This window comes from Netta rufina, assembly GCF_964035555.1.
Source record: "Netta rufina genome assembly, chromosome: 1".
NCBI lineage: Eukaryota > Metazoa > Chordata > Aves > Anseriformes > Anatidae > Netta > Netta rufina.
The window spans coordinates 24,847,963-24,864,188 of record NC_140123.1 but is presented as its reverse complement, the minus strand read 5'-3'; the positions used below and the strand labels follow the sequence as shown (position 1 = coordinate 24,864,188).

At 33.2% G+C, this 16,226-nt stretch overlaps 1 protein-coding gene across 4 annotated transcripts in view; it reads right to left on the bottom strand.

Moving 5' to 3' along the window:
* Positions 1 to 16,226, bottom strand: part of NBEA (neurobeachin) — a gene marked incomplete at both ends in the record, with an annotated part of 514,126 nt that overhangs the window by 286,228 nt on the left and 211,672 nt on the right. For all 4 annotated transcript variants that reach the window (XM_084292135.1, XM_084292133.1, XM_084292136.1 and 1 more), the window contains 2 exons: positions 2,315 to 2,441; positions 6,414 to 6,568. In XM_084292135.1, the coding sequence (XP_084148261.1) occupies positions 2,315 to 2,441; positions 6,414 to 6,568 (282 nt within the window). The remainder of the gene's footprint in view (positions 1 to 2,314; positions 2,442 to 6,413; positions 6,569 to 16,226) is intronic.

The following is a 16,226-nucleotide window of genomic DNA, read 5'->3' as shown; positions in this document are numbered from 1 at the left end:
TTTGTGATCAATAAACAAAATATTTCTTCCTCTCCAGTTGTACATATTCTTAAATGGAAATACATTTTTAATAGCATCCAAATTCAAGAGTATTTACTTTGAAAAAAAATATTAAGAACATAAATAATATATATTATATATAATTATATATGATGTCCATATACACAAAGGTGATAAACTGGGACAGGGGAGACAGCAAGAGCACAAAGGTGATAAACTGGGACAAAGAATACTTAAGGAGCATAGTAGCAGCATCAGATTAAAAAAATACTTTTTAAACTGCAGGGGGAAAAAAGCAAATAACCCGGTGAATAGTTCTTAGTAGTTCTTAGCTAGTGCTTGAGTTGCTCACAGAGAAGGAATGTAAGCAATTTACTTCAATCTAGTGAGAGAATTAGGTATGCAATTTGTTTACTTCAGCCTGTGAAAATAAAGGTTTACATAAAACCTACCAAGAATGTCAAGAACAACTTTTATTAAATGTACTGTTATGTACAGTATCAATCGCAGGGAACCCAAGTTCCCTTTTTTTTTTTTTTTTTTTTTTTGATAGCTAAAGATTCTCATAAGATTTGAAATGAAACACAATAAAATATCATAGAATGTATGATATTAAGAATGTATCTTTTAGAGTAAAAAGAAACAGAAGGCAGAAGTGAAATACTTTAAATGACAATTGAAAATATTTAGAAAGAGTAAATACTTTGTATGTTCATGATAAAGTTTAGTTTGTACAACGTTTTGCGATTTCTGTAATATTATGTGATATCAAACAGAAAAAGCAACATGAGCCTTGTATATATATAATCACCACAGCAGAGATGTAACAAGATTCTGAGATAGGGGCACACACTGTCGCAGTCCCAAGTATGCTACCTTTGCAACCTCAGGCTGGACCAAACCTCCACCTACGAATCAAGACTATTAAATGCCTAAGAGTCCAAGATCATCCTCCTGCTCACTCTCTTCTGCTTGGTCTACAGCAATAAGGAGTTATTTTTTTCCTGTGCAGTTACTATAAGGGAAGGCTTAGACAAGTTAGCTGTCACTTCTTGCTTTCGGTCCCCACAAACAGCTCTGATTTTTACAAGCACAATAATTTTAAAATGAGAAAAACAAAAATGGTCTATTACCAAAATAAAGTTTTAGTAGAAAAGGAAAGTGAAGAAAGGAAAAAAAGCCCCAAAGACTCAGGCTGATTAATTTATCTACATTTTTGATGTAGTGCTCCATATACATTTTTCCATTGACTAATTACATATAGTACTTGGAGTACAACTACTTTTGAGTTCAAATTCAGAATTCAAAATATGAAGGCCTGATTTTGCAACTGAAGTTGTTCTTTGACTCCTGGACAAAAACTTTCAAAATGCTTTTGAAAAAATATACGAACGTTACATTAGTAAAATTGTTTAATAATAAATTTATTAAAGATTCAAGTTAATTTTAACATACTTCAATATCTGAATTTTATAAAAGACTTTGTCCTCAGAAATATACTGTCCTAACATATGAGACAAAAATAGTTTTATGCACTGGAGTGCACTAAGGAATTAAATTCTCCTATAGGACAAGACCTGGCAACTTTTAAGCTCATGAACAATTAATGGTTGCTGTTTTCATTCTAATGTTAAAACCACATCTTGAATTAGCTAGCCAACTAAGGGACAATTGTCAGCTCTTTACTATATCCAGTTGCAGCTTTTTAGGGCAAATAGGTGTGCACATTGAAAAGGTTGAAAATCTGTCTATGGCACAAATGAATACCTTTACTAAATAAATTATCATACAAAGATACGCAATAGGAATTTTAGAGGGTGATTTTAGGGGACTATTCCATAACATGTTCGTCTTATCTAGACCTAGTCCACCATTTAGTTAGCTGCACAAATGCATGTTCATTTTCACCCTCTCTAGTTTAAATAGGGCTTTTGTTTGCTCAGAAGAATTTATGTCTCTCCACTTACTAATGCCCTATTACCAAGTTGTGCTTGCATTATGATTTTTACTTTCATTACTGAGTGTTGTAAAAAGCTGGTAAACTAAAAAATAACTTTTAACAAAGTTTTAGTGACCAGCATAGTCCTAAGAAATTAGGCTTTTCAGTGAAGTGTTATTTTAGTTTCTACATTCTTAGTACTAAAGAAGTTTATAAATACATATTGAATTATACAACTAACTACAGCAAGGCGTAATGAAGAAGCTAAAATACATTCTCATATATATGTATATTCCTTTTTATAGTGTTTTGTATGTATGAGGTTGTTATGGGAAAAGAAATGATAATTAATATTAAAAGATAGAAATTGTGTACCTCATATTTTCAGCTGAATCCTCTGGCATTGGAGCAACAGTTTGGACAGCTGGGAGATTTTTGCTGGTAGCACCATTCACAAAGCTGGATGACGAAGAGGAAGAAGAAGATCCTGAGTCTACTGCACCTGTCCCCCAAAAAATACAGGTCTTAATTCAATCTGAAAAAATATAACTTTTAGAAACTTTTAATATAGTCCTTGTCTTATTCATTTACTTTTAAGTAAGGAAATAATGTTACTTAATCTAAAACAATTAAAAACATTCAATTTGAATACCATATAAATTAATATCTTATTTTGCTGGTATAAAAATAACAAACTAAATAGCTACTGAAAGTCAGGCAAAATAAATCCTTACCTCATTTTCATTATTCTCAAATTATATTCCAAAGATGAAAACATTTTTACATCATCTTGTAAATCAAGAATTTTCTAAAATAGAGGTATATTTAAGATGAGCTTGAGAAGAATAGGAGTTAAACTGTGTTTTCTTTTTTTTTTCTATACATACATATGTCTTGGCTGCCCAGTTGCAACTACAGGCAAATAGATTTTATTTTTTTTAAATAGGAATTTAAAAAAGTGACTGAGAAAATATAAATTTTTCATTCCTTCAGCAAGTAATGGGAGAAACTAGTGTCTGAAGAACATTAATACTCTAACAAGACTCTAATTTTAGTTTTTCAGTTTCCTTCCTCAAGTCAAGGGGAATTTTAAGACCTGAAGAGTAAGGAGGGCAGTGGGGGTATCATTTCAATGGGTTGTGAACAGCTGCCCAGAGAAAAGATGCAAACAGAGTGTACATTTATATTTTATGTGATGTGGGTCAGAGCTAAGGGCTAAACTTAGACTATAAATGCCAATCTATCATGTTTGCTGAAACGGCACTGTGAGTTCAGACTCTCTGAAGCAAAACAGAAAAGGCATACAGTGGCTGTGAGCAGTAGTGAAAGCATCGTGATAAATGCTGTCAGTGTTCTGCTGCACGGTCACCATGTAACACATCACAGCAACAGAGGTATCAACTAACTGTTGTAGAGTTGGAGAGACTGCAATGTTACCAGAGATGAGGGTGTCAAGCAAAAGGTTTAGCCAAGTTAGCAACAACAGGTGGAAGACCCCAGAAAATGAAGTTAAGGGATCAACTACATTATTCTACCAATTTCATTTAAATCCTAACTAGTAATTTCCCATTGCTGGTCAGTGTTAGTAACTGATATATAGGCATATTAATATATATATATTTTAATTTCCTACAAATAACAAATAAAATATTTGCAGAGCCTGTATGATTTCTTAACTGCTTCAGCAGCCATCTGAAAATAAAGTAGAGATAAAAGGCTGGTAATGGGCAAATATTTTCTGGCAGCAGGTACAATTGTTATTATTATTATTATTATTGTTATTAGCCTTTAAGTATTTAGTGTGTTTTTTTTTTGTTTTTTGTTTTTTTTTTTTGAAGTGAATTAAGGTAAAAATTGGATTTTTGACTGTCCCATTAAAACAAAACAAAACAAAAAAACATTCAAAACAATACCAAAATGAAGTAGGTTTTGCTGGGCTACTATAGTGGTTGGTTCAGGATTTAGAGTAGGAGCTGATTTACGCTAATTACTACAATTTTAGTACAGTGTGAGTGAGATGTGGGTTATATATTCTTAGGTAACACACATTGCTTTTCCCCTTTTCATTATGGCTTTTGTTTAAAAACATACTTGCTAAGTTATTTAACCAGTGAGGATCCCAGAAGATAAGGTTAAACAGAGTAAGAACTACAGATTTAACACAGAGATGAGAATCAGGATAGGAATTACAGAAATCAACTCTAAAAACTACAGAAACAGACTCTTACAGTAATGAAGGAAGAAAACCTGTCTCCCAAAAGAAATATTCAAAGCACTAAAAGGGCATCAGTAACATACATTTCATTGCATTGTGACAGTGACATCGACTATGACAGTGATGGCAGATGAAATGTAAACACCGACTCCAATCTATGAATAACTTAAAGAAACAAATAAACAAACAAACAAACCCCACACACCACCTTCTTCAGAATTCCAGCACTGAATATACCTCAAAGATAAAATTGCATTGGCACGCTGTGACATACTGTAAAAACAGCTGTAAATAGGTTTGGGGGGACATCTAGTGTTTCTAATAAAATTGTATACTGTTCTTTTCTTATCATAGTAAAAATCTCTGTAGTTTAGTGAAGTTTTCTTTACTTACCCTAAAATCATTAATAACAGATAATTTCACAAACTCTACAACCTGAAAGCATTGGGATACTTGACACATACACCTCAAAAACTGACATATACAATCACTGTTTTAACTACTGTAGGCATAGCTAAATTAAAAGTTGCAAAACAAGCATTTTAATTTAATATATATATGTTTTCAATGTTATGCTAATTCTTGCTGCCATTAATGCATTTACTGTTTCTAAAATGTTGATATTAAATTTGTTGGAAAGGAATCATTTTGAAAACTCTTTCTTGATAGAATTAATCAATAAAATTCATTCAGATGAATTCAGGCATAAAAGGCTTTACCAAGTAAGATCACAAGAAGCTCAGTACACATTTAGTTCTGACTAATTAAATCTGACACTTGAAGTTTCATATAATTAATACTTTCCATAAATCAAGCTAGGAGACAAATACAAAATGTAAAACATAACAAAAAACAAACAAACAAACAAACACAACAAACAAACAAAACCCAGAAAAAGCTATAAAATCTACAAAAATGTGAACATACCATGGTACCCGCAATACTGTCCTCTACTAAGAGTGGTATAAGGGAGACGACTGATTTTTAAATGCTATTACTTACAAAGAAGAGCTACTACATTCCAGCCAAAATACGCCAGATCTTTAATCAGTGAGGAGTCTGAAAAGCTCACACTACTCAATATCATTTGGAAAACAAGGTTTCCAATGTAGGTTATTTTTTGCATGATACAAGAGTACCTAAAAGGAAATCCATTCAAGATTAACAGAATTGGCTACACAAAATAAAACCATTCATAGAAGCAAAAACATATTCAGAGCATTCTTCCCTCCCATCTGCCTCAGGATAATTAAGTTAGAGGTTTTTTTTTTGTCTGTTTTGTTTTTTATCATTAGAAAAATCAAAGTTCTATTACCAGGTATTAAAGGTAATCTGCAAAAAGAAAGAAAAAAATAATGAGTGTGTCTTCATATTATTCCATGAAGTAGAAGGATGCCAAAAGCTTCCCCCTCCGTTTTCTGCAACCCCAGGGAGATTTTAATTTTCTCAACCCTTGACTGCAGTTGTGATATCCTTGAAGAGAGCTCTTCTCTCAAGTGCTTTTGCTTAGTTTAGAAAGAAAACAGACCATAGCCAGACATTTCAAAGGAGTTTAAATAAACATTGGTTGCTCTCACAGTAAGGATTCATTTCTGATAGGAAACCACAGTCTCCATAATCAACAGATTCTTTCATGATAGACAATCCCACTTTTAATAGTTGAAATAATTAAAAAAACTCTTATCCTCCTTCTATAGGTCACAATAAAGAACTACTGATAAGACATGACTAGAGTTAAATTAGGTAAATTCTTACCAAAAAAAACTTCCAAAAACCATAAAATACTTGTATTGATAAATAATGATTAACAAAACTATTTACCTTCACAACCTATGATATATGCATAAATATCCTGTAGTCTTTATTTTTTTTGGTGTGCAGGGTGGTATTAATTGGTATATATCGTACAAACATCCTCTGCTACAGAGCACTGGAGAAGATAGCTCATTTTTATTCTGACCTATGACTATAAAATAATATTTATTCACTCATTTAAAGGTTGTGCAAGTCCAACATGTACTATCAAAGATTGTAAACATACACCAAGTGAGAATACTGTCTCTAACAAAGGACAAGATTTAGTCATTCCAGTTTTTTTTGAACAGTACAAAAACAGTAACCGAAAAGATGGTTCAAAACAAAACAAAACAAAACATCACTAAAAATAGCAAAACAAAACACCACTAAAAATAACAAAAACAAACAAAGAAAAAAAAAAAAAGGAAAAATGAGTGTCACAAAAATATTTAAGGACGATACCTGTTGTATTAATCATACTTTTTGGTGTAGCTCCTGTTGCAGCAAATATATTAGGTGTACTACCCGGTGGCAGCCCACTCCCTGCTGTGGCAGTTCCAACTGTGGTCACGGCCAGACTACCTGGTGGGGGCTTCTTCACTGGTACGACTACGCTCCTGTAGGAAAAGAAATGGCAGATTACTAAAACTGCAGCAGAGTTAGCAACAGTTTTTGCTTATTACAGGATTACACTCTGTTATAACGCTATTGATAAAGAACACATAATAAAGGCAATTTCCTTAATCTTTTTGAAATAGGTTGACTATGTGAACTATATATGAAACCATATATATATAGAATCATAGAATCATAGAATATCCTGAGTTGGAAGGGACCCTTAAGGATCATCAAGTCCAACTCTTGACACCGCACAGGTCTACCCAAAAGTTCAGACCATGTGCCTAAGTGCACAGTCCAATCTCTTCTTAAATTCAGATAGGCTCGGTGCAGTGACCACTTCCCTGGGGAGCCTGTTCCAGTGTGCAACCACCCTCTCTGTGAAGAACCCCCTCCTGATGTCCAGCCTAAATTTCCCCTGCCTCAGCTTAACCCCGTTCCCGCGGGTCCTGTCACTAGTGTTAATGGAGAAAAGGTCTCCTGCCTCCCGACACCCCCTTACGAGGAAGTTGTAGACTGTGATGAGGTCTCCCCTCAGCCTCCTCTTCTCCAGGCTGAACAGGCCCAGTGACCTCAGCCGTATATATTATATACGGTTTCATAGTTAACCTATAGTCAAACCATATATATATATACATGTATATATATAATTTCATATATACCCTATAGTATATAGTTTCATATAAACCCTATAGTTTCACATATATGAAACCATACTCCTATTCTTTGTCAGTCTGAGAAACTCAATTTCTCTTTCAGTGCCCCTAAAACTGAAACATCACATCACTTCATTGATATGTTGTTGACACCACTATGTGTGCCTGTGTTCTAGATTTGCAAAGAAAATATCAAGCATTCAAAACTAAGCCAGTAAAGATTTACATGCACAATTTTGGTATTATGCCCTTTAAAAAATAATGTTTAAGTGTAGTCTTGAGAATTTGTAAATACATTGCACATGCTAAAATGGAAGAAGGAAAGATTGTATAGACATTTAATTAACACTTTGTCAACACTGGACAGCTGTCATAGTGCAGACAGGTAAATTTAAACTTTTCTATTTATTTTTTTAATGTCTTTATTTTAAAAAACGATTCCAATAAAAGTCTATGCCAATAGTAAAACTGAGTGAAAAACCAACCTGAAACAAACGATATTTGTAAATGTTAAGACAATGTATTATCATCATCATACACATTTTCTACTTGAGCAGATACATTTTCCTTTATAACTAAAAATAATTATTGTAATGAAATAAAGTAGGGAGAAAATGCAACTATTTAGGGTAATAAGGCCACATTTTGCTCTAGAAGTTCCTTTGGTAATTATTTTGTTACACTTTCATGTAAACATGATGGCACGTAATGGATCAAAATGTGAAGAGTTTTGGTTTTGTCTCTTGTAAATGTAGTTAACATATGTCTAAGTCCTCAGTTTCTCTGGATTTTCATTCAAAGCCTGGTGATGGAAATTTTATTTGTGAAGCCTTTGTGAAAATAACATACAGCTTATTTTTTATGATCTTTTATCTGATGACAGTGTACTACAGGTTCCTCAAGCATAATAATAATAATAATAATAATAATTTACTCTTTTTAAAGGGGATCACAGTCCCAGTTAATATTTCTGCATTCTCAACAACGGCGTTACCACTACCCTAAAGCATGTATTTCAGAAAGGTAATTCTAGGCACATTGATGTTTTTCTGTCTCTTTCCATTCACATTAGGAGAAGATGAGTTTGCACAATGCAGTAACTATTGATTAAGATACACGACCCTAAAATAATTGCTCTCATTTGTAGTTAATAATATCTTTCAGTCCTTGGTGATATAAAGTGTTTACATAGCAGCTGCTACAGGTGAATAAAACTTGAGTCTACACCGGTAGATTAATCTGCACCATAAAAGTATGAAAATTCCTAAAATTAGCTCATATTAGCTCTCTCACAAAAGATCTCCAGCTCAATTAATGTTTCAATCAAATACTTGAGTTCTGGAATACTTGAGTTAAGGAATATTGAGTAGCTACTGACAAGAGCAGAGTCCTTACAATGTCATAAAAACACAAGAAGAAATCTTCTTTAGAAGACTGTTTTCTTAAGAGTGTAGTTTAAGTCTGAAAATTAATTCCATTTGGAAGAAAGGACAATCCTCCCCATATTCCACAAGTACTAATGCTCTACATCTGGTTGATGTTCTTTTTTAGGTGTGAATCAAGACATGAAGACAGGTAAGGTGTTATTAAATTAAAAATAGTCACAAGAAACATGTCTACTATAAGAGGATGCAAAATCATTGAGACATTATCATCCTAGCTTGAAAGAAAATGCCGTTTTCTGACATATCATCCATGGTAATCTTGTCAAAATGTCTCATTCTCCTGATAAAATAATATACAATAAGTGAATATAGAGAATGACATCCAGATGAAGAAGACTAAGAAACTCTATGAACAACACAATAGACTGGACAAAAATGTGCAAAACAAAGTAGTAGCAGAACAAGAAAAGTGTAAGACTGACAGCTTTAAAATTAAAAAATACACACACCATCTTTTAGCCAATCAAACCACTCCAATGGCACAAACAGTGAAAACAACAACCAAGCCAAACCAAAACAGATTTATGAAAGATGCATAGTTATCTACCTAAAGATAATATGAATGAAAGAAATAATTTAATGTGATAGATGCCTGATATGTGTCTCTGCCAAGCATTCAGATATTCTTTTCATGAAGTAACAAAAATCTACAGTCTAGAAGAAAAGGTCATACATAATTCTGTCATTTCTTTTTAGGCCATGTTTTATACAACATATTTCAGGATTCCCAAATGTTCCAAACTGGTGCACATTTTCCTGAATCACATCATCATGGTCCCAAATGTTCCTCAGTGATTTAGTCAACAAAGGCTGTAGCAACTGATTCTAAGTTCATCAGGTATTTTACAATTCTAAACATAAATGTGACTACTAATCATTATTCTACTGCTCTGAGTGTCCTTTTTAAATTCTAAACCTAAGCCTGAAGTAATTGTAATTCACATTGTGTTTAGCATGCATGTTCTACCTGCATACCACTCACGCATTGCTGGTTCATTAAATAACCTCAGCAAAGGGCTACAGAATTCATCTGCAGTTTAGCAATTCACATTAGATTTTTAGATAGAAAATAACACCATTAATATGTTGAAATGCAAAAAGAGAAAATTGAAATTAAAAAAATACATTCTCAAGTTAGCTTTCCTTAAAATTTTAGCTACTCAATGCTGGTGACAGACAAGTCAATTTGTACAGTAGTATATTTTCTCTCTCAGTCTAATCCACATTTTAAATCTCTTCTCTTCCTTAAAATCCAAAGGCCCTAAAGCTTAATAATTCTGGTCAATCAAAAGGTTAGATATAAGTCTCCAGTACTGGATGTCTAGTACTGCCTATCTGAGTAGTGGCAACTAAATTAAAATCTCTGTACACTCTTCTGGGATACATGAAACTGAATAAGGCTGAATTAATATTTTTGCCCCTATTTTCCTTCCCCAGCAGTAGAAAGCAGAAGAATTTCTCTCAGGCTGAGAATTGGGATTGTCAGGTTGAGAAAGTTGAATTCAGCCAGGAGAAGAGAAGTGGGCTTACAGGGTCCTACAAGAAAGATGGAAAGGGACTCCTTAAAGGGAGCATAGTAAGTGTAATGATGGTTTTAAACTAAAAAAGGATAGATTTAGATTAGACATTAGGAAGAATTTTTTTTTACTGTAAGGCTGATGAGGCACTGGAACAGGCCGCCCAGAGAAGATGTGGCTGCCCCATCCCTAGAAGTGTTCAAGGCCAGGTTGGATGGGGCTTTGAGCAACGTGGTCTGGTGGGAGGTGTCCCTGCTCATGGCAGCATGTTGGAACTACGTGGTCTTTAAGGTCTCTTGCAACCCAAACAATTCTATGATTCTGTGAATTTTCAAGAAGCACGTACCTCAGTAAATTTTTTTCACAAGAGTATTCTGTGTCAAACGTCAACTTCTGCCAGATGGTTCAGAAGAAATCGCAGTAGAAAATGGGGGACAATTTGCCTGCTATATTGCATCTTAACTTGTTTCTGTTGTTAGATTAACTCAGTTTTGAAAAGAAAGTTTAGCATTTCTTCTCTGAAAGTTTTGTGTATTCTCTATACCTATATATGTTTGATCCATTATGAAACATGCATATTTATTACTCACTATTCTTCCCAGATCATGGTTAAAATCTTTTAAAGTGTTTGTTAGCAAGTATTAATTTTTTGAATCCTATTTAAGACAGCCTTCTATTAGGTTTACTGCATTAAGATAAGATTCATCTGAAATCAAGGAGTAAAGATGTAACTCTGGAAGTCTCACAGAAATATATAATCTTTGAGGTTCATGCAAATGAAATGTTAGCACTGAATGTCCACTTATTGGTTCTTTAAGTCATTTGATAGCATATATTCATCAAAACATCAAAATTTTAAAGTATATAATGTGTTCCTAATCTACTAAACAATTCTGATTATGATTATTATTTCTAAATAAAGGAAGTGAATTGTCTTAGGTATGGTTTTAGGACAAGGACATGAAGGTCTTTGATTTCACACTTAGATCAAGTGGGAGAGTGAGTTCCATTCTCCCACTGGAGAGGTTTTATTTCCAGTGCAATTTGCAGAATCTCCCTGGCATTCACGATGAATTAGCTGAAGCATCTAAAATGATCTAAAAATTGTCAAGAGACAAGAAAATACTGCAAGAGATAAAAAACTTACTATTAAGAAAGACAAATGGTCATGACTGAATAGAGAAATTGGAAATACCAGAAATCTAATGAGTTTGAAGAATTTGAATAGAATATAAGCTAAAATGTCATGTATTAAGTGCAAGAAACATCACTGAATAAAGAAAAATCATAAAGGAATGAATAGTATGAGATGTAGACTGGGAATGGAGAAGGAAACTAATCTATCTGTGATGTTAAAAAAAAATAAAAATCAAAAGCTAAAAAGTAGCAGTTCTGTAAAAGTGAATAAAGCTTTAATATTTTTATTTTTTTTTACAGAGGCCTATTGTGATGAAAAAAAATTAAGACAAAAACCCAATATAGTTTTCAGCTATCATCTGATGAATCATACTGAAGAGTAAAGAGATACTAGTTTCTCCTCATAAAACATATATTTCATTTATAAGATATAACTATTTCAGTGCACTGAATATGAAAAGATGAACATCACATAGGTCGTAAGAGTTTTGAGAGAGCTGTGTATAGATTGCTAAATAACAAACAAGAGGAACATGATAACAGCTTGATGAAAAGAAAAAAGAAAAAAAAAAGAGGTTAATATACCTAATTTTGGTTGACTTGACCTATCAATAAATTTAGTATAAATTTGTTCTAAATGAAGAGCTGAGGGGGAGATGCTCTTCCACATTTTCCTCTGTTTTGTTAGAAAATCAGTGACTAAGACACCATCCAGGAAGACAGGCAATGCAACTTCATCTCCCTCTTCTGTCTAATGGGATCTGAAACCATACATTTCATTCTTCGGAGCATATTTTAACTACTACATTAGGAAATATATTCTAGACAGAGGAGCTCTCAAGTCTTTCCTTTTACTCCAATATCCACTGCATAAAAATCATGAAAACTACTGAGAGTGGACTAGAACCCCAGTTTAAGCCCTGAATCTTCACATTGCTTATTAGTTTTTCATTGTTTACAAAAAACTTGTGTGATACCCAAAGTAGTGTGGAACGCAATGTCTAAGGCAGCACCTGTCCCCACCTGATTCATAGGAAAGGCATTTTGATTTATCCAATTATTTTTCTTTATGAACTTTAAAAAGTAATCTTTTTTTTTTTTTTTTTTTTTTTTTTTTTTAACTGGGAGAAGACTAAAACATATTTAGTCATAGCTCATTTTATTGTATTAAATTTTCAAGAAAACCAAATCTAGTTTTTGGCAAATCTGTTTTACATTTTTTGGAGACATGTAATGTAACAGGAATGTAGTGTACTGATTTAGATATTTTACGTAAAAGACTAAGGTAGACCAGTGTACAGCAGTGATCTCCCAAAGATGTGCAATAATACAACAGATACAAGTGAACTTCTCCATCTGAGCCTTCAGAGTATCTTTTCTCACAGTTCTTGTTCTTTTCCCTTCCTGTAATCAGTTTTATGTATACATATAATATATATATATATTCATTCTACTAAAACACATAGAGATAATGACAATTACTTTCAAACATAGTCCATGTATACAAAATATAGCTACGCATCTAAATGTATTTTAAAAATACCTCCTTTCTCCATACTGACAGGACACATACCATCCCTGACTGGATTCCACAAAATGTCCATCTTCTCTAGCATACAAATATCTTTAAGATTGGCCCCCAAGGACCTTCCATGGGAAAACAAAAACCAACCAATCAACCAACAACAAAAAAAGCCTAAAATTCTTCAAAAGTATGTCTTCAAAATATTTTAACTTATGTTTGTAAAGACTTTGTTGAACTATGATAACCCATAATGTTCCAATTTATGAAATGATAATGCATTAAAAGTGAGTAACATATTTAACTTAGGAAAAATAATTGATCTAATTTCCAGGAACTCAAGATTTTCTGCTTATGAAAAAATGCCTCCTATTGAAATAATTCTGATACATGTAGAAAAAAAATAATTATATATATATAAAAATCTAATTTAGAAAAAAAAAAATCAAACAAACATATACAAAACCAAGAGCGCTCTCAATTTCAAAAATAGCCTCACTCCAAAATCTCTCTACTAGAAAAACAGTAGAATGGAACAAATGTAAACCTTAGAGTGTAGTACTGGGTAGAAACACAAATAAATTCACAAATGTTAACTGTCTAGGTTGTCTAGAGGGACAAATGCAAACTGCGTAAAACCCAAGGAAAGCCTCAGACCCTAAAATCAATAACAGATACTGATTTTTGTCAGACAGAAGATGAGAATGCAAAAGAAATTGTTGGTGAGTTATGCTCCATTAGTTGCAAACCTAGGTGAAATAACCCTTTAGTGTTTGCTTCTAAAAATGTCATCCTGGATGCCATTTTCAAGGAATTTAGTCTGATGTTAAAAGACACGTCATAACTTTGAGAATCCAGACTCCTGTGTCCCAGAAATCTGTTTATATAGCTCATAATGTAATTACAGCTACCTTAAGACAGATGAGGCAGAAGGCAGCAATATATTGAAAACTAATTGAAAAATGCAGTTGTCCAGAAGCACTTGTGGGGAAGAGGTCTCTGAAAAGCTGCTCAAAGCTTCAGAGTTTGAAGTGAAATTTTTGATGTTGTCACTCTCAATCTATTGAATAGCTGACAGACAATCAAACCCGTCTGGCTGGCTGGCAGCTCATTTTGCTGGCAGGTGGCAAACAATTAGACACACCAATTTGTGCCTCCTGATGACATTAAAGCATGAAACTAAGTTGTATGCAGGGCCTAGTGATTTGTGTGAAAGCATTTCAAAAATAATACTCTTTGCCGTGGCAACTCATTTCAGACTGCCACCTCCCATTATGGCTTTGAGCAGTGAAGACGACAGACTTGAGTTACGTGTGGTGCAAGGCCGCTTCTGTTCAATCCGTCATCAGCGCCCCCCGAGACCTCAATCCCCTCCTTTCATCAATATCACCTCATCATTTACATTCGATAGTGCTTGAACCACTGCATACATTAACTGCACAGAAGTCCGGTTTGATAAAATATGTTGGGCACATTTTCTGCTTTTATATTTCATTTATAACTGCATGAATTCTAAGAATGCACTGCAGCATATTAGGCAACGACTTTTATGAACATATTAGCAATGTACAATTAAAAGAATGTGTGGAATAAACACATGATATTTAATGATAAATAGAATTCCTGACTTCAATTCTATTTATTGTAGTTTGCTTCATATGCCATTTACCTGCATATAAAATGAGAGATTATAGCTAATGAAATGACTGTAAAACAACAAAGATACTCTTATTTTTCTAGTAATTATTTATTAATATACCTTCTTTTATAACACACTCAGCCATCCAAATAGAAAAATAAAATTAAAAATAAAAACCACTATAGCCTCACAAGGACTAAAATTATCTTCTGATTGAAATGAAAAATACATTTCTCTAATCTTGATTTGCTTATAAATACAGAATCACTGTGTATATTTTATAAAAGTTAACAAAATATGAGCTGAAACAAATAAATCTAGCAAAAAAAATACACTCTGTTGTTTATGGTTTTCCCTAGACAGAATAAACATGACCAACAGCCACATTGTTTAGTGAAGTAACAAAAGCTGTATAAACTACAGCAACATAAGAACGTACAAAAATATGGTTCACTAGCATAGTGTTGGCTTCCAAAAAATATGTAATATATATTATTTGATTTTTAGTTTATATCATTAAACACAAGTATATTTGCATGAGTAAGCATTGACAGACAACCAAGCTGTAACTTTTTTTTTCATTTTTCCAATGATAATTAGGATACTAGAGGCAACAGAAAAAGTTAATAAATCATCACAGGCTAAAATCCATGATTCTTCCTCAATTCACATTTTAATTAATTCTAAGTGATAGATTTCAATATACTATGTAAGTTGTTATTCCTCCCCCCTCCAAAAAAAAGTTTCATGGTAAGGATCTCAATCTGCACTTTGAAGAAGAAAAGCAATGAATCCATCCACCTTTTAACTCCAAAGAGTACCACAATGGTCAAGAAAATACTTTAAAAACATGAGTGGAATGCACAGATAAGTATCTGAACAATGGTAGTATTCAGTGATACAGTTAGGAGGTACAACCAGCCATTTGAGGTCCTTTGGGTGAAGAACACTAACGTACTTAGGACAATGCTAACTGTTCAATAACACCCATTTAATTGACAATAAGAATATAACACTTTCTGATCTGGTGGGACCTGCCTGAACTTGCCAATTTTCCCTTCACAGTTGTTGGTTATAATAAAAAGTGTGCTCTACCTCACAGAACAAAATCTGATAGCAGAATGATCTATCAAAGAGAAAAAATATCCTAATGAAGTAGATCCAATAGGTATTCTTTTGCTTAAACACCAACCATTACCTCTATTTTTTGGAAAAAAAAATAATACCAATTTGATATGGTACAGCATATACTACCAAGATACAAACATAGTTATACACTTTGCACATGGAAGAATGAAATCACAACTCGGTCAGCAGGGTAAGAGAGCAGATAAAATAAATAAATAAATAAACAAACAAATAAACAAACAAATAAATATAAAACCAAATAAACAAATAAAGAAACCCCAAACACTCTAGGCCCTAAGTTAACCTATTAAGTATGGAATGCCTATAAAAAAAATGTAAACTCTAGGTGTGCAGCAGCTCTCAAATTATTCCATAATTCTATATTAACAGCTACCATTCAAAATGTATGAGCAGTCACCTTGTTTCAAGAAGAATCTAAGGTGGGTGCTCACACAAAATAGAAGTTGTGGTCAACCTAATGCAGCCCTGTAGTGTTTTTTAATGCTTTTTTATAAAGGCATACTTCAAAAATACATAATAAGACTCATCTCTCCAATCATTTTAATGTTAAGTTCACATTGAAATCAGTCTAAAATCAACCCACGCAGACAGA